The sequence below is a fragment of the Pseudophryne corroboree genome, chromosome 4 (assembly GCF_028390025.1).
Source record: "Pseudophryne corroboree isolate aPseCor3 chromosome 4, aPseCor3.hap2, whole genome shotgun sequence".
NCBI classification, from domain to species: Eukaryota; Metazoa; Chordata; class Amphibia; order Anura; family Myobatrachidae; genus Pseudophryne; species Pseudophryne corroboree.
Window position 1 is genome coordinate 504,575,162 of NC_086447.1, and position 19,652 is coordinate 504,594,813.

The 19,652-nt window shown below is 42.8% G+C and overlaps 1 protein-coding gene across 3 annotated transcripts in view; it reads right to left on the bottom strand.

Moving 5' to 3' along the window:
* LOC134909857 (amine sulfotransferase-like) overlaps positions 1-19,652 on the bottom strand; it is a 125,243-nt gene that overhangs the window by 85,357 nt on the left and 20,234 nt on the right. For 2 of the 3 annotated variants that reach the window (XM_063917184.1, XM_063917185.1), the window contains one exon: positions 5,720-5,916. In XM_063917184.1, coding sequence (XP_063773254.1) covers positions 5,720-5,879 — 160 coding nt within the window. In that variant the 5' untranslated portion in view covers positions 5,880-5,916. Of the gene's footprint in view, positions 1-5,719; positions 5,917-14,614; positions 14,639-19,652 lie in introns of those variants that run through there. The other variant, XM_063917186.1, reaches the window with a different exon arrangement.

A 19,652-nucleotide genomic window follows, 5' to 3' on the forward strand; every position in this document is an offset into this window, starting at 1 on the left:
GAATTGCGGGCCACTTTCGGCATTCAGCCACCGCGTACAGAAGACTGGAGCACCACCAAACAATCCTGAACCTGCCCTGCCATCATCTGAAGCAAGAGGTGGTAACGAGGTGGAATTCAACCCTCTATATGCTTCAGAAGATGGAGGAGCAGCAAAAGGCCATTCAAGCCTATACATCTGCCCATGATATAGGCAAAGGAGGGGGAATACACCTGACTCAAGCGCAGTGGAGAATGATTTCAACGTTGTGCAAGGTTCTGCAACCCTTTGAACTTGCCACACATGAAGTCAGTTCAGACACTGCCAGCCTGAGTCAGGTCATTCCCCTCATCAGGCTTTTGCAGAAGAAGCTGGAGACATTGAAGGAGGAGCTAAAACAGAGCGATTCCGCTGGGCATGTGGGACTTGTGGATGGAGCCCTTAATTCGCTTAACCAGGATTCACGGGTGGTCAATCTGTTGAAATCAGAGCACTACATTTTGGCCACCGTGCTCGATCATAGATTTAAAACCTATGTTGTATCTCTCTTTCCGGCAGACACAAGTCTGCAGAGGTTCAAAGACCTGCTGGTGAGAAAATTGTCAAGTCAAGCGGAACGTGACCCGTCAACATCTCCTCCTTCACATTCTCCCGCAACTGGGGGTGCGAGGAAAAGGCTTAGAATTCCGAGCCCACCCGCTGGCGGTGATGCAGGGCAGTCTGGAGCGAGTGCTGACATCTGGTCTTGACTGAAGGACCTGCCAATGATTACTGACATGTCGTATACTGTCACTGCATATGATTCTCTCACCATTGAAAGACTGGTGGAGGATTATATGAGTGGCCGCATCCAAGTAGGCACGTCAGACAGTCCGTACGTATACTGGCAGGAAAAAGAGACAATTTGGAGGCCCTTGCACAAACTGGCTTTATTCTACCTAAGTTGCCCTCCCTCCAGTGTATACTCCGAAAAAGTGTTTAGTGCAACCGCTCACCTTGTCAGCAATCGGCGTACGAGGTTACTTCCAGAAAATGTGGAGAAGATGATGTTCATCAAAATGAATTATAATCAATTCCTCCGTGGAGACATTCACCAGCAATTGCCTCCAGAAAGTACACAGGGATCTGAGATGGTGGATTCCAGTGAGGACGAATTAATAATCTGTGAGGAGAGGGATGTACACAGTGAAACGGGTGAGGAATCGGAGGATGATGATGAGGTGGACATCTTGCCTCTGTAGAGCCAGTTTGTGCAAGGAGAGATTGATTGCTTCTTTTTTGGTGAGGGCCCAAACCAACCAGTCATTTCAGTCACAGTCGTGTGGCAGACCCTGTCGCTGAAATGATGGGTTCGTTAAAGTGTGCATGTCCTGTTTATACAACATAAGGGTGGGTGGGAGGGCCCAAGGACAATTCCATCTTGCACCTCTTTTTTCTTTCATTTTTCTTTGCATCATGTGCTGTTTGGGGACAATTTTTTTGAAGTGCCATCCTGCCTGACACTGCAGTGCCACTCCTAGATGGGCCAGGTGTTTGTGTCGGCCACTTGTGTCGCTTAGCTTAGTCACCCAGCGACCTTGGTGCGTCTCTTTTTTTATTTGCATCATGTGCTGTTTGGGGACTATTTTTTAGAAGTGCCATCCTGTCTGACACTGCAGTGCCACTCCTAGATGGGCCAGGTGTTTGTGTCGGCCACTTGTGTCGCTTAGCTTAGTCACACAGCGACCTTGGTGCGCCTCTTTTTTTCTTTACATCATGTGCTGTTTGGGGACTATTTTTTTGAAGTGCCATCCTGTCTGACACTGCAGTGCCACTCCTAGATGGGCCAGGTGTTTGTGTCGGCCACTTGTGTCGCTTATCTTAGTCACACAGCGACCTTGGTGCGCCTCTTTTTTTCTTTGCATCTCGTGCTGTTTGGGGACTATTTTTTTGAAGTGCCATCCTGCCTGACACTGCAGTGCCACTCCTAGATGGGCCAGGTGTTTGTGTCGGCCACTTGTGTCGCTTAGCTTAGCCATCCAGCGACCTCGGTGCAAATTTTAGGACTAAAAATAATATTGTGAGGTGTGAGGTGTTCAGAATAGACTGGAAATGAGTGGAAATTATGGTTATTGAGGTTAATAATACAATGGGATCAAAATGACCCCCAATTTCTATGATTTAAGCTGTTTTTTAGGGTTTTTTGAAAAAAACACCCGAATCCAAAACACACCCGAATCCGACAAAAAATTTTCGGTGAGGTTTTGCCAAAACGCGTCCGAATCCAAAACATGGCCGCGGAACCGAATCCAAAACCAAAACACAAAACCCGAAAAATGTCTGGTGCACATCACTAATATATATATATATATATATATATATATATATATGTGTGTGTGTTTTTCACAAAACGCTTGTCCCTGATGACAGGGTTAGTCCCTGAAACGATGTAGGATGAATAAAGGAAATTTTTAAAATTATTACAGACTGTGGAGTGCCGCCGTCCTTTGCTACTACAATGAGGCCATGCATGTGACACCACAGCAAGTAACCTACAGTACCCATTGGGAGTGCCGGGCTTATCCTTTACATACAGCTTATAAACAAAAAATGACAGCACTCAGTCCATTTAATCAAAGAAATATTTACGTGGTGCCAGGTAAAAAGAAAACATTAATAATATCACTCACTTTCCCAAAAAAAGAAAATGCATAAACCAGCACTCATGATTCAGATGGCCCGACAGCTGTTTCAATGCATACAGGTTTTCATCAGGGGCTCAGCCCCTGATGAAAACATGTATGCGTTGAAACAGCTGTCGGGGCACAGTTGGATGTCCTGACAATGGATTTTTGTTGAATAATAAATCCTTTTACTGCTTGCATCTGAATCATGGATGCTGGTTTCTACATTTTCTTTTTTTAGGAAAGTGAACGATGCTTTATATATATATATATATATATATATATATATATATATACTACCTGAAGTGTCCAGCATTGCCTAGATTTAAATTTTCCATTTATTAAGTTATCAATGAGTTGGATGTAACTGTCAGCATATTAAAAATAATTGGTAGCTTAGTAGCTCTTCCAACACACCCATGAGGTGACTGCCCAATGTTGTTATTGTTTTTGGTGTGTTGCCAGTAGCCCTGATCCCCAGCTTTTTATCTGTTCAGATTAATAATCACTTTTCCATTGCAAGTCCGAGTTAAAGTTTTAGTTTATTGATTTATTTCAGTCAGTTATTACAGTTCATTAAAGTTTTCATCCAAATCCATCCAGTGGAAGGCCCAGAACAGTCTCCCCGTGTCAAAGTTCTTCTCATCATACAGCAACGGGAGGTCTGAGTGGGACCCCAACTCCCTAGTATGTCTTCTGGGATCCAATGTTACCGCTTTGGGACTTTTTCTTCAAAATACATTCAATGGAAGGCCCATAACAGGCTCCGTTGGTCAAAGTTCTGCCCGGCGCATACCACCGTGAGGTCTGACTGAACCCAACCTCCTAGTATGTCTTCTGTGATCCAATTTTACCACTATGTGACGTTTTCTTCCAATTACATTCAGTGGAAGGCCCAGAAAAGGCTTCCTTGGTAAAAGTTCTGCCAGACACATTACATGAGGTCCGTCCATGACTCTAACCCCCTTAAAACTTGTCTAGAATCCAACTGGACCACTTTGTGTTGGTTTCATCCCAATAGGTGCAGGGGTGTCCGAATGCACAAGCAGACAGACAAACATACAAACAGACCAATTAATTTATATATATCAGATATATGGCCCTGGCCACTAAAGGTATGGATTTTTTTTTTAGTTTAAACCTTGCTGGTATTTTAAGTTAGATAAAGAAGGGTATGTGTACCAAGTATCCATCAGATCCATCAAGCCATGAACTGTAGGAGCCTATAAAGAACACATATACATACATATATACATACATATTTTCTCTTTTATATACAGTATATAGATACAAGCAAGGATATATAAAATATCTCTAAATTCAAATATATATCTCAAGTAAAGCAGCATGTCAGTGTTGTGAAAAAATCCATTTGTATCACATAATAGCTAAAATCCTTGAATGGCCAGATATGTATTATTACTATGTGTTATTATACTATTAAAAACTTGAAAACTTAGATGAATCCACAGTGTTAGCTCTGGTTATTAAGTCCAAAGTTTGAACAGTTACTAAGCAGTTCATTGGCAATAAACATTAGGGGCCAAACATGTATTTGGTTTTGGGGTAAATCCAATTGATTTCCATATGCACTTAATCTTTTTTTATTGATTGCATGCAATTTATGCCAGTCCAGCTCCAACTGAGTAGAATTATTAGAAGTGTACTTACCTCCTGGCTGCTAGTTGTCCCTATTATGCATCTCAATTAGGAGGAAATTTGATCCAGTTAGTATAATAGCAACATCTGCAGATGCTCAGGCTTTGTAAAACCCCAGCAATAATCAACACATCAACAGTCATCAACAGCGACTTCCTCAGACATTTTTGCTATTATATTTATGCACAACTTTAACAAAATGTGACTAGGAAGAAGTGCATGAAAAAGTGGGGAAACCATCCTGGACTCCACAGCAACTACTGATATAGCAGGACCATATAGAAGTCTGTTATTGGCAATATGGAAAGTACAGGAGGTTTTTAAAAGGTGTCAAATGGATGATTTTCACTAATGGTTGATAAAAATATAGCAAGAAAGTGGTTTTTCATCAAATTGAAGTCTTCCCAGCATTTTGGGGTGCAGTAGAATGTCAATAGTCCTTTTTTTGTGTTTTATTCACAAGATTGTAAAAAATTGTAATAAACACTATTACCTCTCATCTGCAAATTCAAAACCCTTTCCCATCAATACACATCCAGACACCTTTTACTGACAACACTTCACATAGGGGGTATTCAGAATTGTTAGCAAACCAAAAAAGTTAGAAATTGGTTAAAACCATGTTGGACTGTAGGTGGGGCAGATGTAACTTGTGCAGAGAGAGTTAGATTTGGCTGTGGTGTGTTCAAACTGACATCTAAATTGCAATGTAAAAATAAAGCAGACAGTATTTACCATGCACAGAAACAATATAACCAACCCAAATCTAAATCTCATTGCTAAATCTGTCCCACCTGGAGTGCAAAATGGTTTTGCCCAATTTGCTAACTTTTTTGGTTTACCAACAATTCTGAACAACCCCCTTAATGTACCTTCTGCCCTCGTTCATTAGAATATCTTATCCAGCAAAACAATAATTTTGTACTAAAATAAGAAGATACAACATTTAAATGTGGGAGAAATTTATAAAATAAATACTTGTTAGAATTTATTTTGTTATGTACATAATTTAGTATTAGGTAATTATATTTTAAAATACCTAAGCATAGTTATTATATAAAGTAAACTGCATACAAAGTTAATAAACTACAGGTTCAGTATCCGTTATCCAGAATTCAAAATCCCACATTTTTGGGTCCCCTACTGAGATAATGACATATATATTATACAGTATTTTATGTGTATATATAGATATATTAAATAGATATATAATATAATATACATATATATGTGTCATTATCTCAGTAGGGGAACCAAAAATGTGTGATTTTGAATTTTGGATAAGGGAAACTCAACCTGTATTGACAAATGTTAATGTTTTTGAATGGTTTGAATGTTTGTTCTTTGTATCCATATTAATTCTTAATAAGAAAATCCTAAAGTAGCCTAATATAATTCATTAACAATTACACACTTACCAGATTTTGGATAGGTGACCAAAAAAACATCACTGTCTCTAATTTCCATATGTTCTATTGAGTCCACATTTTCAGGTGTAGATAAATCTCTCTGTAAGTACACTCCTTTATGTTTGAACAAGATTGAGTTAAACATTTCATCCAGTAATGTTTGGTCCATTCTTCTGTCTCACCTACTGTATACCTAGAAGAGTTATCTAAATTTATAAAAAAAAAGAAAAAAAAAAGATTAAATTATCCTATTATAATTAGCGATGTGCGTCAACCCCCTTGTGTTGGTCTTGGTTCTAGATCTGGATTCATCCTCTTGATTTCGTTTTGGCTTTGAAAAACTACCCTCCGGTATTTTGGTTTTGCATCTGGATTTTTTTTTTAATCGTGTAGTTTTTGCAATCCAAAATTAATCCAAAACCAAAAATTCAGATTAAAATCTGAATTCTGAACCATGGGAAGATCAGAAACATGAGTCGGATTTATTCGGATTTCCTTAGGAGATCAGAACCACCACTCGGTCCAGTTCAGATTCATGAAGTACGTGAGGATTCGGATTTCTAGAGAACTGAGCTACACATCTGTAATTCTAATGGTATAGATCAGGGGTTCTCAAACATAATCGTGAAGTACCACCAAGAGGTTACATTAGGAGGATTTTCTTTAATCATGCACAAGTGAGTTAATCTATTTAACTATGTCATCAATTATCCATTCCTTTTTCACATACAGAAATCCACAAAACATAACCAGTTAGTGGTACTTGAGGATAGTGGTTGAGAACCCCTGGCAGAGATGGTTAAGTCAAAAGGACTGAGGTGCTAATTTAGTCTCCTGTGCAAAAGCATGGATATCCATAAATCCTGGATTGTTATTGTGTCTTGAGGACCTAGTTTGAGAAGCACTGGTACATAGTAGAGGATAAAAATTAAGATAACTATGGCAAACAGGCTATAGAAGAAACACTCTGTAATCACTAGAATTCTTGAGTGTTCACGTTAAAGGTTATGCTATCTAGACCAGTACAGTATATAACACATTACAGAACATGGCGGCATTCAGCAAGATATATCCAACCATGTACAGTCTGCCTAGTATCTCTTATTAGAGGCTGCCTTTCTGCAGTTGCCACTATTTTGACTCACTATCCTATTTCCAAGCTCATAAAAACAGGTAACTGTGGTACTGTAAATTGAGAACCTGAAATCACCAAAAATCAAGAAACATTATTTTTACTGTGCTCCACATTTTTGGTACATGTACACCACCGATTTTCCGGCATTCTCGGTTCCAGTGCCGTGCCGGATTATTGATTTTGCAGGATTAAGAGTGGAAACGTTTTTATTAATTTTGCACCTTCAGAACATATCTAAAGCAATAAATAGTAAAATATATGCTACAGTGGACACCATGACAGCCCCACTGACGCTTGCTGTGTCACCTGCAGTGTCTGCAGAAGCTGTACTCACATACACTTGCTCATGTTGTGTGCTCCGCCCATGTGTGGCACTTGCTGTGACCTTGAACGCCATAACAGCCCCAATGATGCTTGCTGTGTCACCTGCAGTGACCTCAGAAGCTGTACTCACTGACAATTGTGCGCTCTGTGTATTCCGCTCGTGCGGTACTTACTTTGGCCTTGGATGCCATAACAGCCCCACCGCTGCTTCCTTTGTCATCTGCAGTGTCTGCGGAAGCTGTACCCACTGACACTTTTGCGTATTGCGTGTTATGCCCATGCGCAGAAAATGTTTCGGAATAAAAGACTTCCCTAACCCTCTTTAATCTAGACAGAGCAAAATTGTCTGGATTTTTAGAGGTTCCGGATCATCGGTTGCCAGAAAATAGGTGGTGTACCTGTATTTGTTAAAGACCTATTCACTTATACACTGCTCAAAAAAATAAAGGGAACACTAAAATAACACATCCTAGATCTGAATGAATGAAATATTCTTATTAAATACTTTGTTCTTTACATAGTTGAATGTGCTGACAACAAAATCACACAAAAATTATCAATGGAAATCAAATTTATTAACCCATGGAGGTCTGGATTTGGAGTCACACTCAAAATTAAAGTGGAAAAACACACTACAGGCTGATCCAACTTTGATGTAATGTCCTTAAAACAAGTCAAAATGAGGCTCAGTAGTGTGTGTGGCCTCCACGTGCCTGTAAGACCTCCCTACAATGCCTGGGCATGCTCCTGATGAGGTGGCGAATGGTCTTCTGAGGGATCTCCTCCCAGACCTGAACTAAAGCATCCGCCAACTCCTGGACAGTCTGTGGTGCAACATAGCGTTGGTGGATGGAGCGAGACATGATGTCCCAGATGTGCTCAATTGGATTCAGGTCTGGGGAACGGGTGGGCCAGTCCATAGCATCAATGCCTTCGTCTTGCAGGAACTGCTGACACACTCCAGCCACATGAGGTCTAGCATTGTCTTGCATTAGGAGGAACCCAGGGCCAACCGCACCAGCATATGGTCTCACAAGGGGTCTGAGGATCTCATCTCGGTACCTAATGGCAGTCAGGCTACCTCAGGCGAGCACATGGAGGGCTGTGTGGCCCCCCAAAGAAATGCCACTCCACACCATTACTGACCCACTGCCAAACAGGTCATGCTGGAGGATGTTGCAGGCAGCAAAACGTTCTCCTTGGCATCTCCAGACGCTGTCACGTCTGTCACATGTGCTCAGCGAGAACCTGCTTTCATCTGTGAAGAGCACAGGGCGCCAGTGGCTAATTTGCCAATCTTGGTCTTCTCTGGCAAATGCCAAATGTCCTGCACGGTGTTGGGCTGTAAGCTCAACCCCCACCTGTGGACATCGGGCCCTCATACCACCCTCATGGAGTCTGTTTCTGATTGTTTGAGCAGACACATGCACATTTGTGGCTTGCTGGAGGTCATTTTGCAGGGCTCTGACAGTGCTCCTCCTGTTCCTCCTTGCACAAAGGCAGAGGTAGTGGCCCTGCTGCTTGGTTGTTGCCCTCCTACGGCCTCCTCCACGTCTCCTGATGTACTGGCCTGTCTCCTGGTAGCGCCTCCATGCTCTGGACACTACACTGACAGACACAGCAAACCTTCTTGCCACAGCTCGCATTGATGTGCCATCCTGGATGAGCTACACTACCTGAGCCACTTGTGTGGGTTGTAGACTCTGTCTCATGCTACCACTAGAGTGAAAGCACCGCCAGTTTCCAAAAGTGACCAAAACATCAGCCAGAAAGCATAGGAGCTGAGAAGTGGTCTGCGGTCACCACCTGCAGAACAACTCCTTTATTGGGGGTGTCTTGCTAATTGCCTATAATTCCCACCTCTTGTCTATTCCATTTGCACAACAGCATGTTAAATTGATTGTCAATCAGTGTTGCTTCCTAAGTGCACGGTTTGATTTCACAGAAGTGTGATTGACTTGGAGTTACATTGTTTTGTTTAAGTGTTCCCTTTATTTTTTTGAGCAGTGTAATTGCACAATAAGTGAGCCATGCCCACTTGTGCAGCATCACTTGTTTGAACATGAGTATCTTTGTGGAAGCAAAAAGTCAGGGGAATACATTTTAGAAAACTACTGTGTGTATTGGTGTGCATTAATATAATAATATTTCCTAACATTTCATTATATAGTACCAGCATATTCCATTGTGCTTTACAGTTGAGAACAAAACAGTAATAAAATGAGTAATAACAGACAGACTAAAAGTTTAGAGGGCCCTGCTCACAAGCTTACACTCTACAGGGATATAGGAGTTTCATATATGAGGATAAATGCTACATATTGCAAATTGCCCAGCAAGATTGCAGAGGTTCTTGGTGGGCTATATGAGCCAGCCCAATACCAAGCCAATGTTGGCCATGGTAAGTGGGCTGTGTGAGTGCAGAAAGAGAATATACCTGTATGTAAAGTTATATGGGACTATACTAGGGATGTGCGCAAGGCCAGTTTTGCTGGATTTGGCTCTTATTCGTCGGTCGGCTTTGGATTTGGATAGACCAAACCACTATGACTGGCTGCTGTGGATTTTTTTCTCAAGTTGACAAAAAAAGCTTAAACCACATAGTTTGGGCTGTTGTTTTTTTGTCCCTAGCCCAGTGGTTTCCAAACTTTTTTGAATCACGATGCCCTAGAGTATCAGATTTTTTTTCACGGCACCCCTAGGCCAAAAGTTTCTTATTGAGAAACTTAGAATAAAAATATGACATTAATTAAATTGTGTTGTCATCTTTCAGTTCAGTTATGTGGACAGGATATGCTTCTCTTCATCCATATATTTTATGATTGGCAGGCACTATCACTTGCTTTGCCTGTCACATTGACCATAAATAATTTGAATTGTTCCTGAACCACCAACCAAGGGCACCTCTGCAAGTGTCCCAAGACACCCCAGGGTGCCATGGCACACTGTTTGAGAACCACTGCTGTAGAGTATTACTAACCTCAATAACATTAATTTCCAGTCATTTGCAGAAAATTTTGACCACCTTATAGCTCACAATGTTGTTTTCATCCACTTTAGGCCAAAGTCTGGCTGGTTTACTAAGCGACAGAACAGCAGCACAAACACACGGCAGTTTCCAGCGTATGAAATACTGACACACAGCAGTGGGAGAAATCAACAATGGTGCAAGATGGAATTGCCCTTGGGCCCTCCCACCCACCCTTATGTTTGATATTAAAAAGGACATGCACAGTTTAACAAACTAAGCCCTACAGCGACAGGGACTGCAGCTTTTGTGGCTGAAGTTCTAGGTTTGTTTGGGCCCCCACCAAACAAGCTACCAGTCAGCTTAAGACAACAACTCTACCATCGCAAATGTCATTGTAACTGCCATCCTTACCCTCATCAGTGTGTACATCTTCCTTACACAATATTAACTCGTCCCCGCTGAAATCCACCATTACAGAAGTCTCTGTACTTTGACATAAATGCTGGGAAAGGTCTTCCTCATGGAATTTTCAGTTCATTTTGATGAACATCATCTTTTCCACATTTTGAGGAAGTAGCCTCCTATATCGATTGCTGGCTAGGTTCCTGGTTGTGCTGAAAACTATTTCCGAGTACACACTGGATGGTGGGAAACTTAAGCAATGCAAAGACAGTTTGTACAAGGTCCTCCAAATTGCTTTTTTTTTTTCTTCTAGTACTTGAAGGGACTCTGTGACATCCATATTTTTATGGTGTCATGAAAATAATCCTCAACCATTCTTTGGCTGGTGACCGTATCAGATGGAGTTACAGTAGATGTGTCACAAATGCTGGGCAATTCATTTAGACCCAACCAGATGTCAAAAGGCTGTGTTGGATTATCTGCATCACCACAAGGTCTTTTGGAAAGGATAGTGTTTTCCTGTTTGTTACTGAAGAAACTGAAGAAGAAGTTGTAGTGCCACATGTCATTTGAGCTGCTAACTTGCTCACCAGGAACTCTTTGCATCTCTTAAAATCTGGATCAGTTAGAAAGAAAGACACATCATGTGACTTAAACCTAGGATCAAGCATGGTTGCTAAAATTTAGTGATCTGATTTAAAGATATTGGCAACCATTAGATCCTGGTGAAGCAAATCAAGAACTTGATGTACAAGTCCGGCATACTTTTCGGATCAGCTTTGTTTCATCTCCTCATTCAATTTCTCCAGCTGAATTTCCAAAAGCCTAATTAGAGCTATACCATGGCTCAAGCTAGTAGTGTCGGAACTTGCTTCACAGGTGGCTACTTCAAAGGGTTTGAGCACCTTGCACAAGACAGAAAGTACTCTCCACTGTACAGGGCTAAGGTACATTCCCCCTCCTCTCCCAAAGTCATGGCTTGTTGTATGGCTATGGATGGTTTTTCTGTTCCTAAATCCTCTGAAGCATATAAAAGATCGTTAGCACCTCTTGCTTCAGTAGATGACAATTGAAATTGCAAATTGAACTGTTTTTGCAGGTGCTGCAATCTTTTCATGCTGCTGCTGAATGCTGAAAATGTCTCGAAATCTTTTGGGCCACAGACAGCATGTCCTGCATGCCCATGTAAATTTTTTTAAAGAACTCAGTACCATCAAGTGGATCATGTGTGTTGGAATTCACCCAGCTGTAATGCTTTCATGATATTTGTGGCGTTATAAGAAACTACAACTCCTAAGGAGAGTTCAAGTGGGGTAAACCATGTTGCTATGACATTCCTCAGTTTTTCTAAGATGTTGTCATTGGTATGCCTCTTAGTGAAGCCAGCGATACACAGAGTGGTCTGCCTCTGAATGAGCTTGCATTGTTTGTTATATACTGCTTTTGCTGCTAAAGGTGAAGGTGTTAGTTGTGAAGATTGCAGGAGTAGAGAGAAGGGAGCTAGCTGATGATGAACTGCTTGTTGTAATTTTTTTAGCACCAGTTATTGATGTTATCAAATACTTGTCATGAACTCACTGCAGATAATATAATAAGGTGGAGGATCCGAAATGCTTAATGTCCCTACCGCTACTTACTGTTGTTCCACAAAGGCTATAGATGGCTTGACAAAACTTGTCAGGATTTGGGTAAAAATAATTACACACATAAGAGGTGGATTTGTTGGTCCTATGCCCAGGCATGACAATGGACTTCTTCTTATCATGACCAAGAGCTGCTTCCACTCATCTGCAACATCATTAGTGCCAGCGTCAGCCACACAAACTTCACCTTCATCCTCTTACAATTCCATGGTGGCATCCTCAATTTCTATGTCATCAGCAATACTTATGCTGCTCATTCCCACATATACAGAGGCAGCAGAAATATTGGAAGGTGACTTCTCTGCGAGTACAGTATCAAAAAGTTCAGACTCACACATAGCACCGAGAACACACTTAGACTATCCTCGGGTATTTGTAAAATTTCTGTTTCTGATTGTACAGTTTGTTCTACTGCCTTAGTGGTTTTCAGGTTTTTTTACACCCCTTCTAGACTCCTAGTCTGAGACATCATGAGAGGCAGAAGAAGATGCCTCACAGACAGGCACAACCACCACTCAGAAATAAAGGCCAAGTCCTTGCCACTGCGTGTGATGAAGGTAATGTTGGCAATTTTATGTTTTTCTGCACCAAACCTTCCCTTTATAAGAGGTGTTTTTTTAATTTACCACTGTATATTGGGTTTTTGGTTTTAGATGCTCTGACTAAGATACGCTATGCCCCTGAGAATCGGCTTTAGTAGATGCTAGACTATCATCATCATCATGACTGCTGGCAGCAGGTTGGTGTTCTATAAACTGATTGTTATCCATTTTAACTGTGTGAATCACATAATTTATAGATGCATGTGAAGAAAGCGCACTAGGGTACAGCGCATCAAATAGTACAAACCAGTGCAGTAACTAGGTTATTTAGCGCTGTGTGCAAGAAACGTCTTTGGCGCCCCGCTATGCAAGACAGGGTCACTGCGCGCAAATTTTTTATAGGGGCGTGGCTTCGTGGGGAAGGGGTGTGGCCACAAAATAATACCAATTCATACTACGGTGCACAGTAGTCTCCATTACTCAAATTACGCCGCACAGTAGCGCCACTACACCAGTAAGAGCCCACTTTTACACATTACGGCAGCCAGTCCCCACTTTTACACATTACGGCAGCCAGTCCCCACTTTTACACATTACGGCAGCCAGTCCCCCTTTTTACACATTACGGCAGACAGCGTGCCCTTTTACACATTACGGCAGACAGCATCCCCCTTTTTACACATTACGGCAGACAGCGTCCCCCTTTTTACACATTACGGCAGACAGCATCCTTTTTACACATTACGGCAGACAGCGTCCCCTTTTTACACATTACGGCAGAGAGCGTCTCCTTTTTACATATTACGGCAGACATCGTGCCCTTTTTACACATTACGGCAGACAGCGTCCCCCTTTTTACACATTACGGCAGACAGCGTCCTTTTTTTACACATTACGTCAGTGTCCCCCTTTTTAGACATTACGGCAGACAGGCCGGGCAGCCAAGGAAGGAGAGAGGGACAGCTGCAGCAGCGCCACTACCAATTACATAGCGCTGCTGCAGCTCCAGTCCCCCTCCCTCCTCCTCCTACCCTGAGTCCGGCGCTGCTGCTCTCCTCTTCTCCTCCGGCCGCGACGCACACAGCACAGCACAGGCAGCTTGTAATGAGTCAATTTGACTCATTACAAGTCACTGGCCGTTGCGCCCTCAGGGCAACTGCGCTGTGTGCCAGGCACACCTGGCACACACGTAGTTACGGCTCTGGTACAAACAATAGAACTTGACTATTTATAGTTTTTTTATAACTTCCAGCTCCTTTTCAAACTGCATGAATCACAGAATTTATAGATGCACACAAAGAAAGTGCACTAGAGTAAAGCACACCAAATAGTACAAACAATAGAACTTAACTATATTATTATTTTTCTGTGATTTTTTTAACTTGCAGTTCACAGATCACTGCGTGGAATCACGGGTCTTATAGATACATTTGAACACAGTGCAATAGGATAAAGTGCAGCAAACAGTACAAACAAATAAACAGTAGCACTTACTATATATATATATATATATATATATAGATAGATAGATAGATAGATAGATAGAGGTGTGGCACTCACAGACTGTTATGAATGAAACTCACAGATGCAGTATGCTGTATATCAACGTTTCAATCCTCACTGGGATTTTTGTCAGGAAAAATAACAATACATAGAAACGTACATACCTATAAAGCCCGAGAACCCACATGAAAATATCAGGATTCCGCAGCTTCCGCCGTGGGAATGCCATTCCGGAGGCGAGTCGCAGTGACATGATGTCAACACTTACCTAAGTGCCGCACGTCACACAATGAAAAATTACCATGGCAACAATCAAAGCACAAAATCTATATACTCAATAACAAACAAACAATATAAATACTCCGAGCCGATCATGCAACTTACCACAATAAATATATTTATATATTAAATCCAAAATCTGATCAGCATAAATATAGAGTATGGGGCATAAATATAGCGATGAAAAGAGCCTATAAAAGATACTATGTATTAAATACTTATTAAACCAGCATGAGTAGCAAACTATTATGCCACCTAAAAATAGAATTTTATATACCTATCGGTAAATCCTTTTCTCATAGTCCGTAGAGGATGCTTGGGTCCATTTAGTACCATGGGGTATAGATAGGGCACTAGGAGCCACTGGCACTTCAAAGTTTTAATAGTATGGGCTGGCCCCTCCCTCTATGCCCCTTCTACCAGACTCAGTCTGGAAACTGTGCCCGAGGAGACGGACATACTTCGAGAGAAGGAAACACACAGATTGTGGTGAGATTCACACCAGCTCACACATAACAAAAGGAAAGCCAAGCTAACCAACGTGAAACGATTCAGCAATGGCTGAACCAACAATACTGAACCAAGTAACGATGCAGGAATTCGAAGCACTGGGCGGGCACCCAGCATCCTCTACGGACTACGAGAAAAGGATTTACCGGTAGGTATATAAAATCCTATTTTCTCTTTCATCCTAGAGGAAACTGGGGTCCATTTAGTACCATGGGAATGTACCAAAGCTCCCAGTATGGGAGGGAGAGTGCTGAGGTTCCTGCAGAACAGATTGACCAAACTTTAAGTACTCAGAGGCCAAAGTATCGAACTTGTAGAACTTAGCAAATGTGTTCGACCCTGACCAAGTAGCTGCTCAGCAAAGCTGAAAAGCCGAGACACCCCGGGCAGCCACCCAGGAAGTATTCTCTTTATTGGTAGAGTGGGCCTGAACCGATTTTGGAATTGGCAATCTTGCCATAGAATAAGCATGCTGGATAGTAAGCCTGATCCAGCGAGAACTGACCCTGTTGGGGTCATTGTTACCGGACGGTCCCATACGAAAGCCTTCACCGCTTTCGCATCTCGTCCCCAGTACACAGAATGGATGTTAAGGTCACGCCGGACCTGACAACATGGGGATTCCCGCTTACCGTCAGTATCCGCCTATTACTGACTCCACCCACTGTGCAGTGGGCGGGTTTACGCTGTCACCACCAAACTCCTAACCTACCGTGGCATTTGGAACCATGGTTCTGTTCTGTATGTGTCGACACGCCATCTTACCACACCTGTGTGGTGTTGCTGAAACCCCACTAGTCGCTTGCCCAAGCACAGCACGATAGCAAGACGAAGGTGGAGCTTGGAGACACTGGTTCACCCTGGACAGCCGGTGAATGGAGCTAGGTTTTGCCTAGACCTGCAGGTCACAAGATGAAGTGATCATCTTGTGGCAGAAGATCTTTATTTGCCAACAAATAGTTCTGAAAATAACTCAGCAATATAGCAGATGTTACAGCAGAATGAAACTGGTATAATGCACTCTGGAGCTCACAGGCCTCCTCTTTTTATACAGTAAAATCACAAACCACAGTCCTTTCCATCCAATCAGGATATCTTACAAAATATAAATAAATTATATTTTAAAAGGCTATACAGTAAGTGCAATAAAGCAATTTCCTTCTTCCTGTCACACACAAAGTTTTTGTAATTTAACTAAATCTGCATCCTAGATAATGCAGCCTAGGAAATCTTACATCAAACTGTTGTTACAGGAAACTCACTAGTTTGCATTCGTAAAACCCAATCTGATTAACATGTTCCTGTCTCTGTAACATCTCCATGCAAACCTAGTTTTGGCTTATCACACAATAGGAGATTCTGAGAAGACAGCAAACAAATCCTTTCACCTGCATGTGTCTATAACGGTTACACAGAGACACATCTCAATCTCAAAGAAATACCTTGTCCACAGACCCCTTTCCAGGTGCCAGGGTCATCAGCATCTCAATTCCTAGGTGAGAATCTTCCAAGGCCATTTGTCCTCAAACATAAATGCATTTTAAAACCAAAACAGCTTACACATTCCTTCTAAGTTCTGGCATTTGCATGCATTATAAATGTGCAATCCTACAACTATGCCTAGAGCATTAAATATAACATGGTGAAAACACATTATTAAACATGCATTTGCACCAATTTGTCCATTTAAAAATGGCGTCGGGCACGGAAAGGTTAACCCCTTACGTGCCATGGCTGCCATTGTCCATGTGGCTGACGGGTCTCCGGCCACAGTCATAAAGGACAAATAGTGTGTCAGACTTCCTGTGACGAGCAGTTCGCTTCACATACATTTTCAAAGCCCTCACCACATCCAAGGACTTTGAGGCAATAGAGGTGTCAGTAGCCACTGGCACCACAATATGTTGGTGGATATGAAAAGCCGATACAACCTTTGAAAGAAGTTGCTGATGTGTTCTGAGCTCAGCTCTATCCTCATGGAAAATTAAGTAGGGGCTCTTGTGCGACAATGCCCCCAATTCTGACACATGTCTTGCAGATGCCAATGCCAGCAGTGTGACAGTCTTCCAAGTAAAGAACTTTACATCCACCTCCTGTAAAGGTTCGAACCAATCCGATTGTAGGAACTGCAGCACCACATTAAGATCCCAAGGTGCCGTAGGATGCACTAAAGGGGGCTGGATGTGCAGAATTCATTTCAAGAATGTCTGAACCTCAGGGAGAGCAGCCAATTGTTTCTGGACAAAATTGGACAAGGCCGAAATCTGGATCTTTATGGAGCCAAACGTAGGCCCACATCCACACCTGCTTGCAGAAACAGGAGAAAACGTCCCAGTTGAAACTCCACCATAGGAAACTTCTTGGATTCACACCAAGACACATACTTCTTCCAAATCCGATGGTAATGCTTATATGTTACTCCCTTCCTAGCTTGGATCAGAGTAGGAATGCCCTTGTTTGCAATGCCCTTCCGAGCTAGGATCTGGCATTCAACCTCCATGCCATCAAACGTAGCCGTGGTAAGTCTTGATAGGCGAATGGTCCCTGTTGTAGAAGGTCCTTGCGTAGAGGAAGAGGCCTCGGATCCTCCAGCAGTAATTCCAGAAGATCTGCATACCAAGCCCGTCTTTGCCAGTGCGGAGCAATGAGGATCACCTGAACTCTTGTTCTTTTTATCAGTTTGAGAATCCTTTGGATGAGTGGAAGAGGAGGGAACACATACATTGAATGGAACATCCACGGAGTTACCAGGGCATCCACCGCCAATGCTTGTGGGCCTCGTGACCTTCAACAGTGACATCCGAAGCTTCTTGTTGAGGTGAGAGGCCATCATGTCTACCTGAGGTACACCCCATCGGCTTTTTATTTCTGCAAATACCTCCGGGGGAAGGCCCCATTCTCCTGGATGGAGATCGTGTCTGCTGAGGAAATCCGCTTTCCAGTTGTCCACTCCCGGAAGGAAGATCGCTGGCAGCGCCGCTACGTGCCTTTCTGCACAAAGGAGGATTCTTGTTACCTCTGAAACTGCGGCTCTGCTCTTCGTTCCGCCCTGTCTGTTGATGTAGGACACCGCAGTGACATTGTCCGACTGAATCTAAATGTCTTGATCTTGCAGAAGATGTGCCGCTTGTAGAAGGCTGTTGTATATGGCCCTTAGTTCCAGAATGTTTATTGGAAGGATAGACTCCTGACTTGACCACTTTTGTTGGAAGTTTTCCCTCTGGGTGACTGCTCCCCAACCTCTGAGACTTGCATCCGTAGTTAGAAGAATCTAATTCTGAATCCCAAACCTGCGGCCCTCAAGTAGGTGACAAGTTTGTAGCCACCAGAGGAGTGAAATTCTGGCTTTCGGCGACAGGCGTATCCGCTGGTGTATGTGAAGATGTGATCCCGACCACTTGTCCAAGAGATCCAGCAGGAAGAGCCTTGCATGGAATCGTCCATATTGCAGTTCCTCGTAGGAGGCTACCATCTTTCCCAGAAGGTGAATGCACTGATGAACCGATACCCGGGCTGGCTTTAGGACATACCAGATCATTGATTGGATCACCAACGCTTTCTCTACTGGCAGAAACACCCTCTGCACTTCCGTGTCGAGTATCATCCCTAGGAAGGGCAGTCTCCTTGTTGGCTCCAAATGTGACTTTGGAAGATTCAGGATCCACCCATAATCCCGGAGTAGTTGAGTTGAAAGAGCAATACTCTGCAACAGCCTCTCCCTGGAAGATGCCCTTATCAGTAGATCATCCATATAAGGAATTATGTTCACTCCCTGCTTGCGTAGGAGGAGCATCATCTCTGCCATGACCTTGGTGAACACCCTCGGTGCTGTGGAGAGGCCAAATGGCAATGTCTGGAACTAATAGTGACAGTCCTGTAGTGCAAACCTTAGATAGGCCTGATGAGGCGGCCAGATCGGATTGTGAAGGTACGCATCCTTGATATCCAGGGATATTAGGAATTCCCCCTACTTCAGACCTGAGATCACCGCTCTCAGAGAATCCATCTTGAATTTGAATACCTTCAAATAGGGGTTCAATGACTTTAGGTTTAATATTGGTCTTACCGAACCGTCCGGTTTCGGTAACACAAACAGGTTTGAGTAATAACCCTTGTTTTTTAGGTGAGGTGGAACTGGAACAATGACATTTGTTTGTACCAATTTTTGAATGGCTTTCTGCAGGATTGCACTTTCTGTCAGCGAAACTGGTAAACCTGATTTCAATAATCTGTGAGGCGGGAGTTCCTGAAACTTCAGTCTGTACCCCTGGGCCACATTATCTTTTACCCAGGGGTCTAGGCATGATGACTCCCAGATGTGACTGAAATCTTTTAGTCTCGTTCCCACCTTCCCGATCTCCAGGCTGGGAGGTCCACCGTCATGCTGAAGATTTTGAGGATGTAGAACCTGGTTTCTGTTCCTGCGAACCTGTTGGTGCTGGTTTTCTAGATATTCTCAGACCTCCTCTAAAGAAGGTGGGGGAACATTTGGATTTTTAAAATTTTGTGGTCCGAAAGGACTGCAGTGTAGATGTAGGATAAGATTTCCTAGCCGATGCAGCTGCGGAGGAAAGAAAGGTGGACTTACCCGCAGTTGCCGTGGATATCCACGCATCCAGGGCTTCCCCAAACC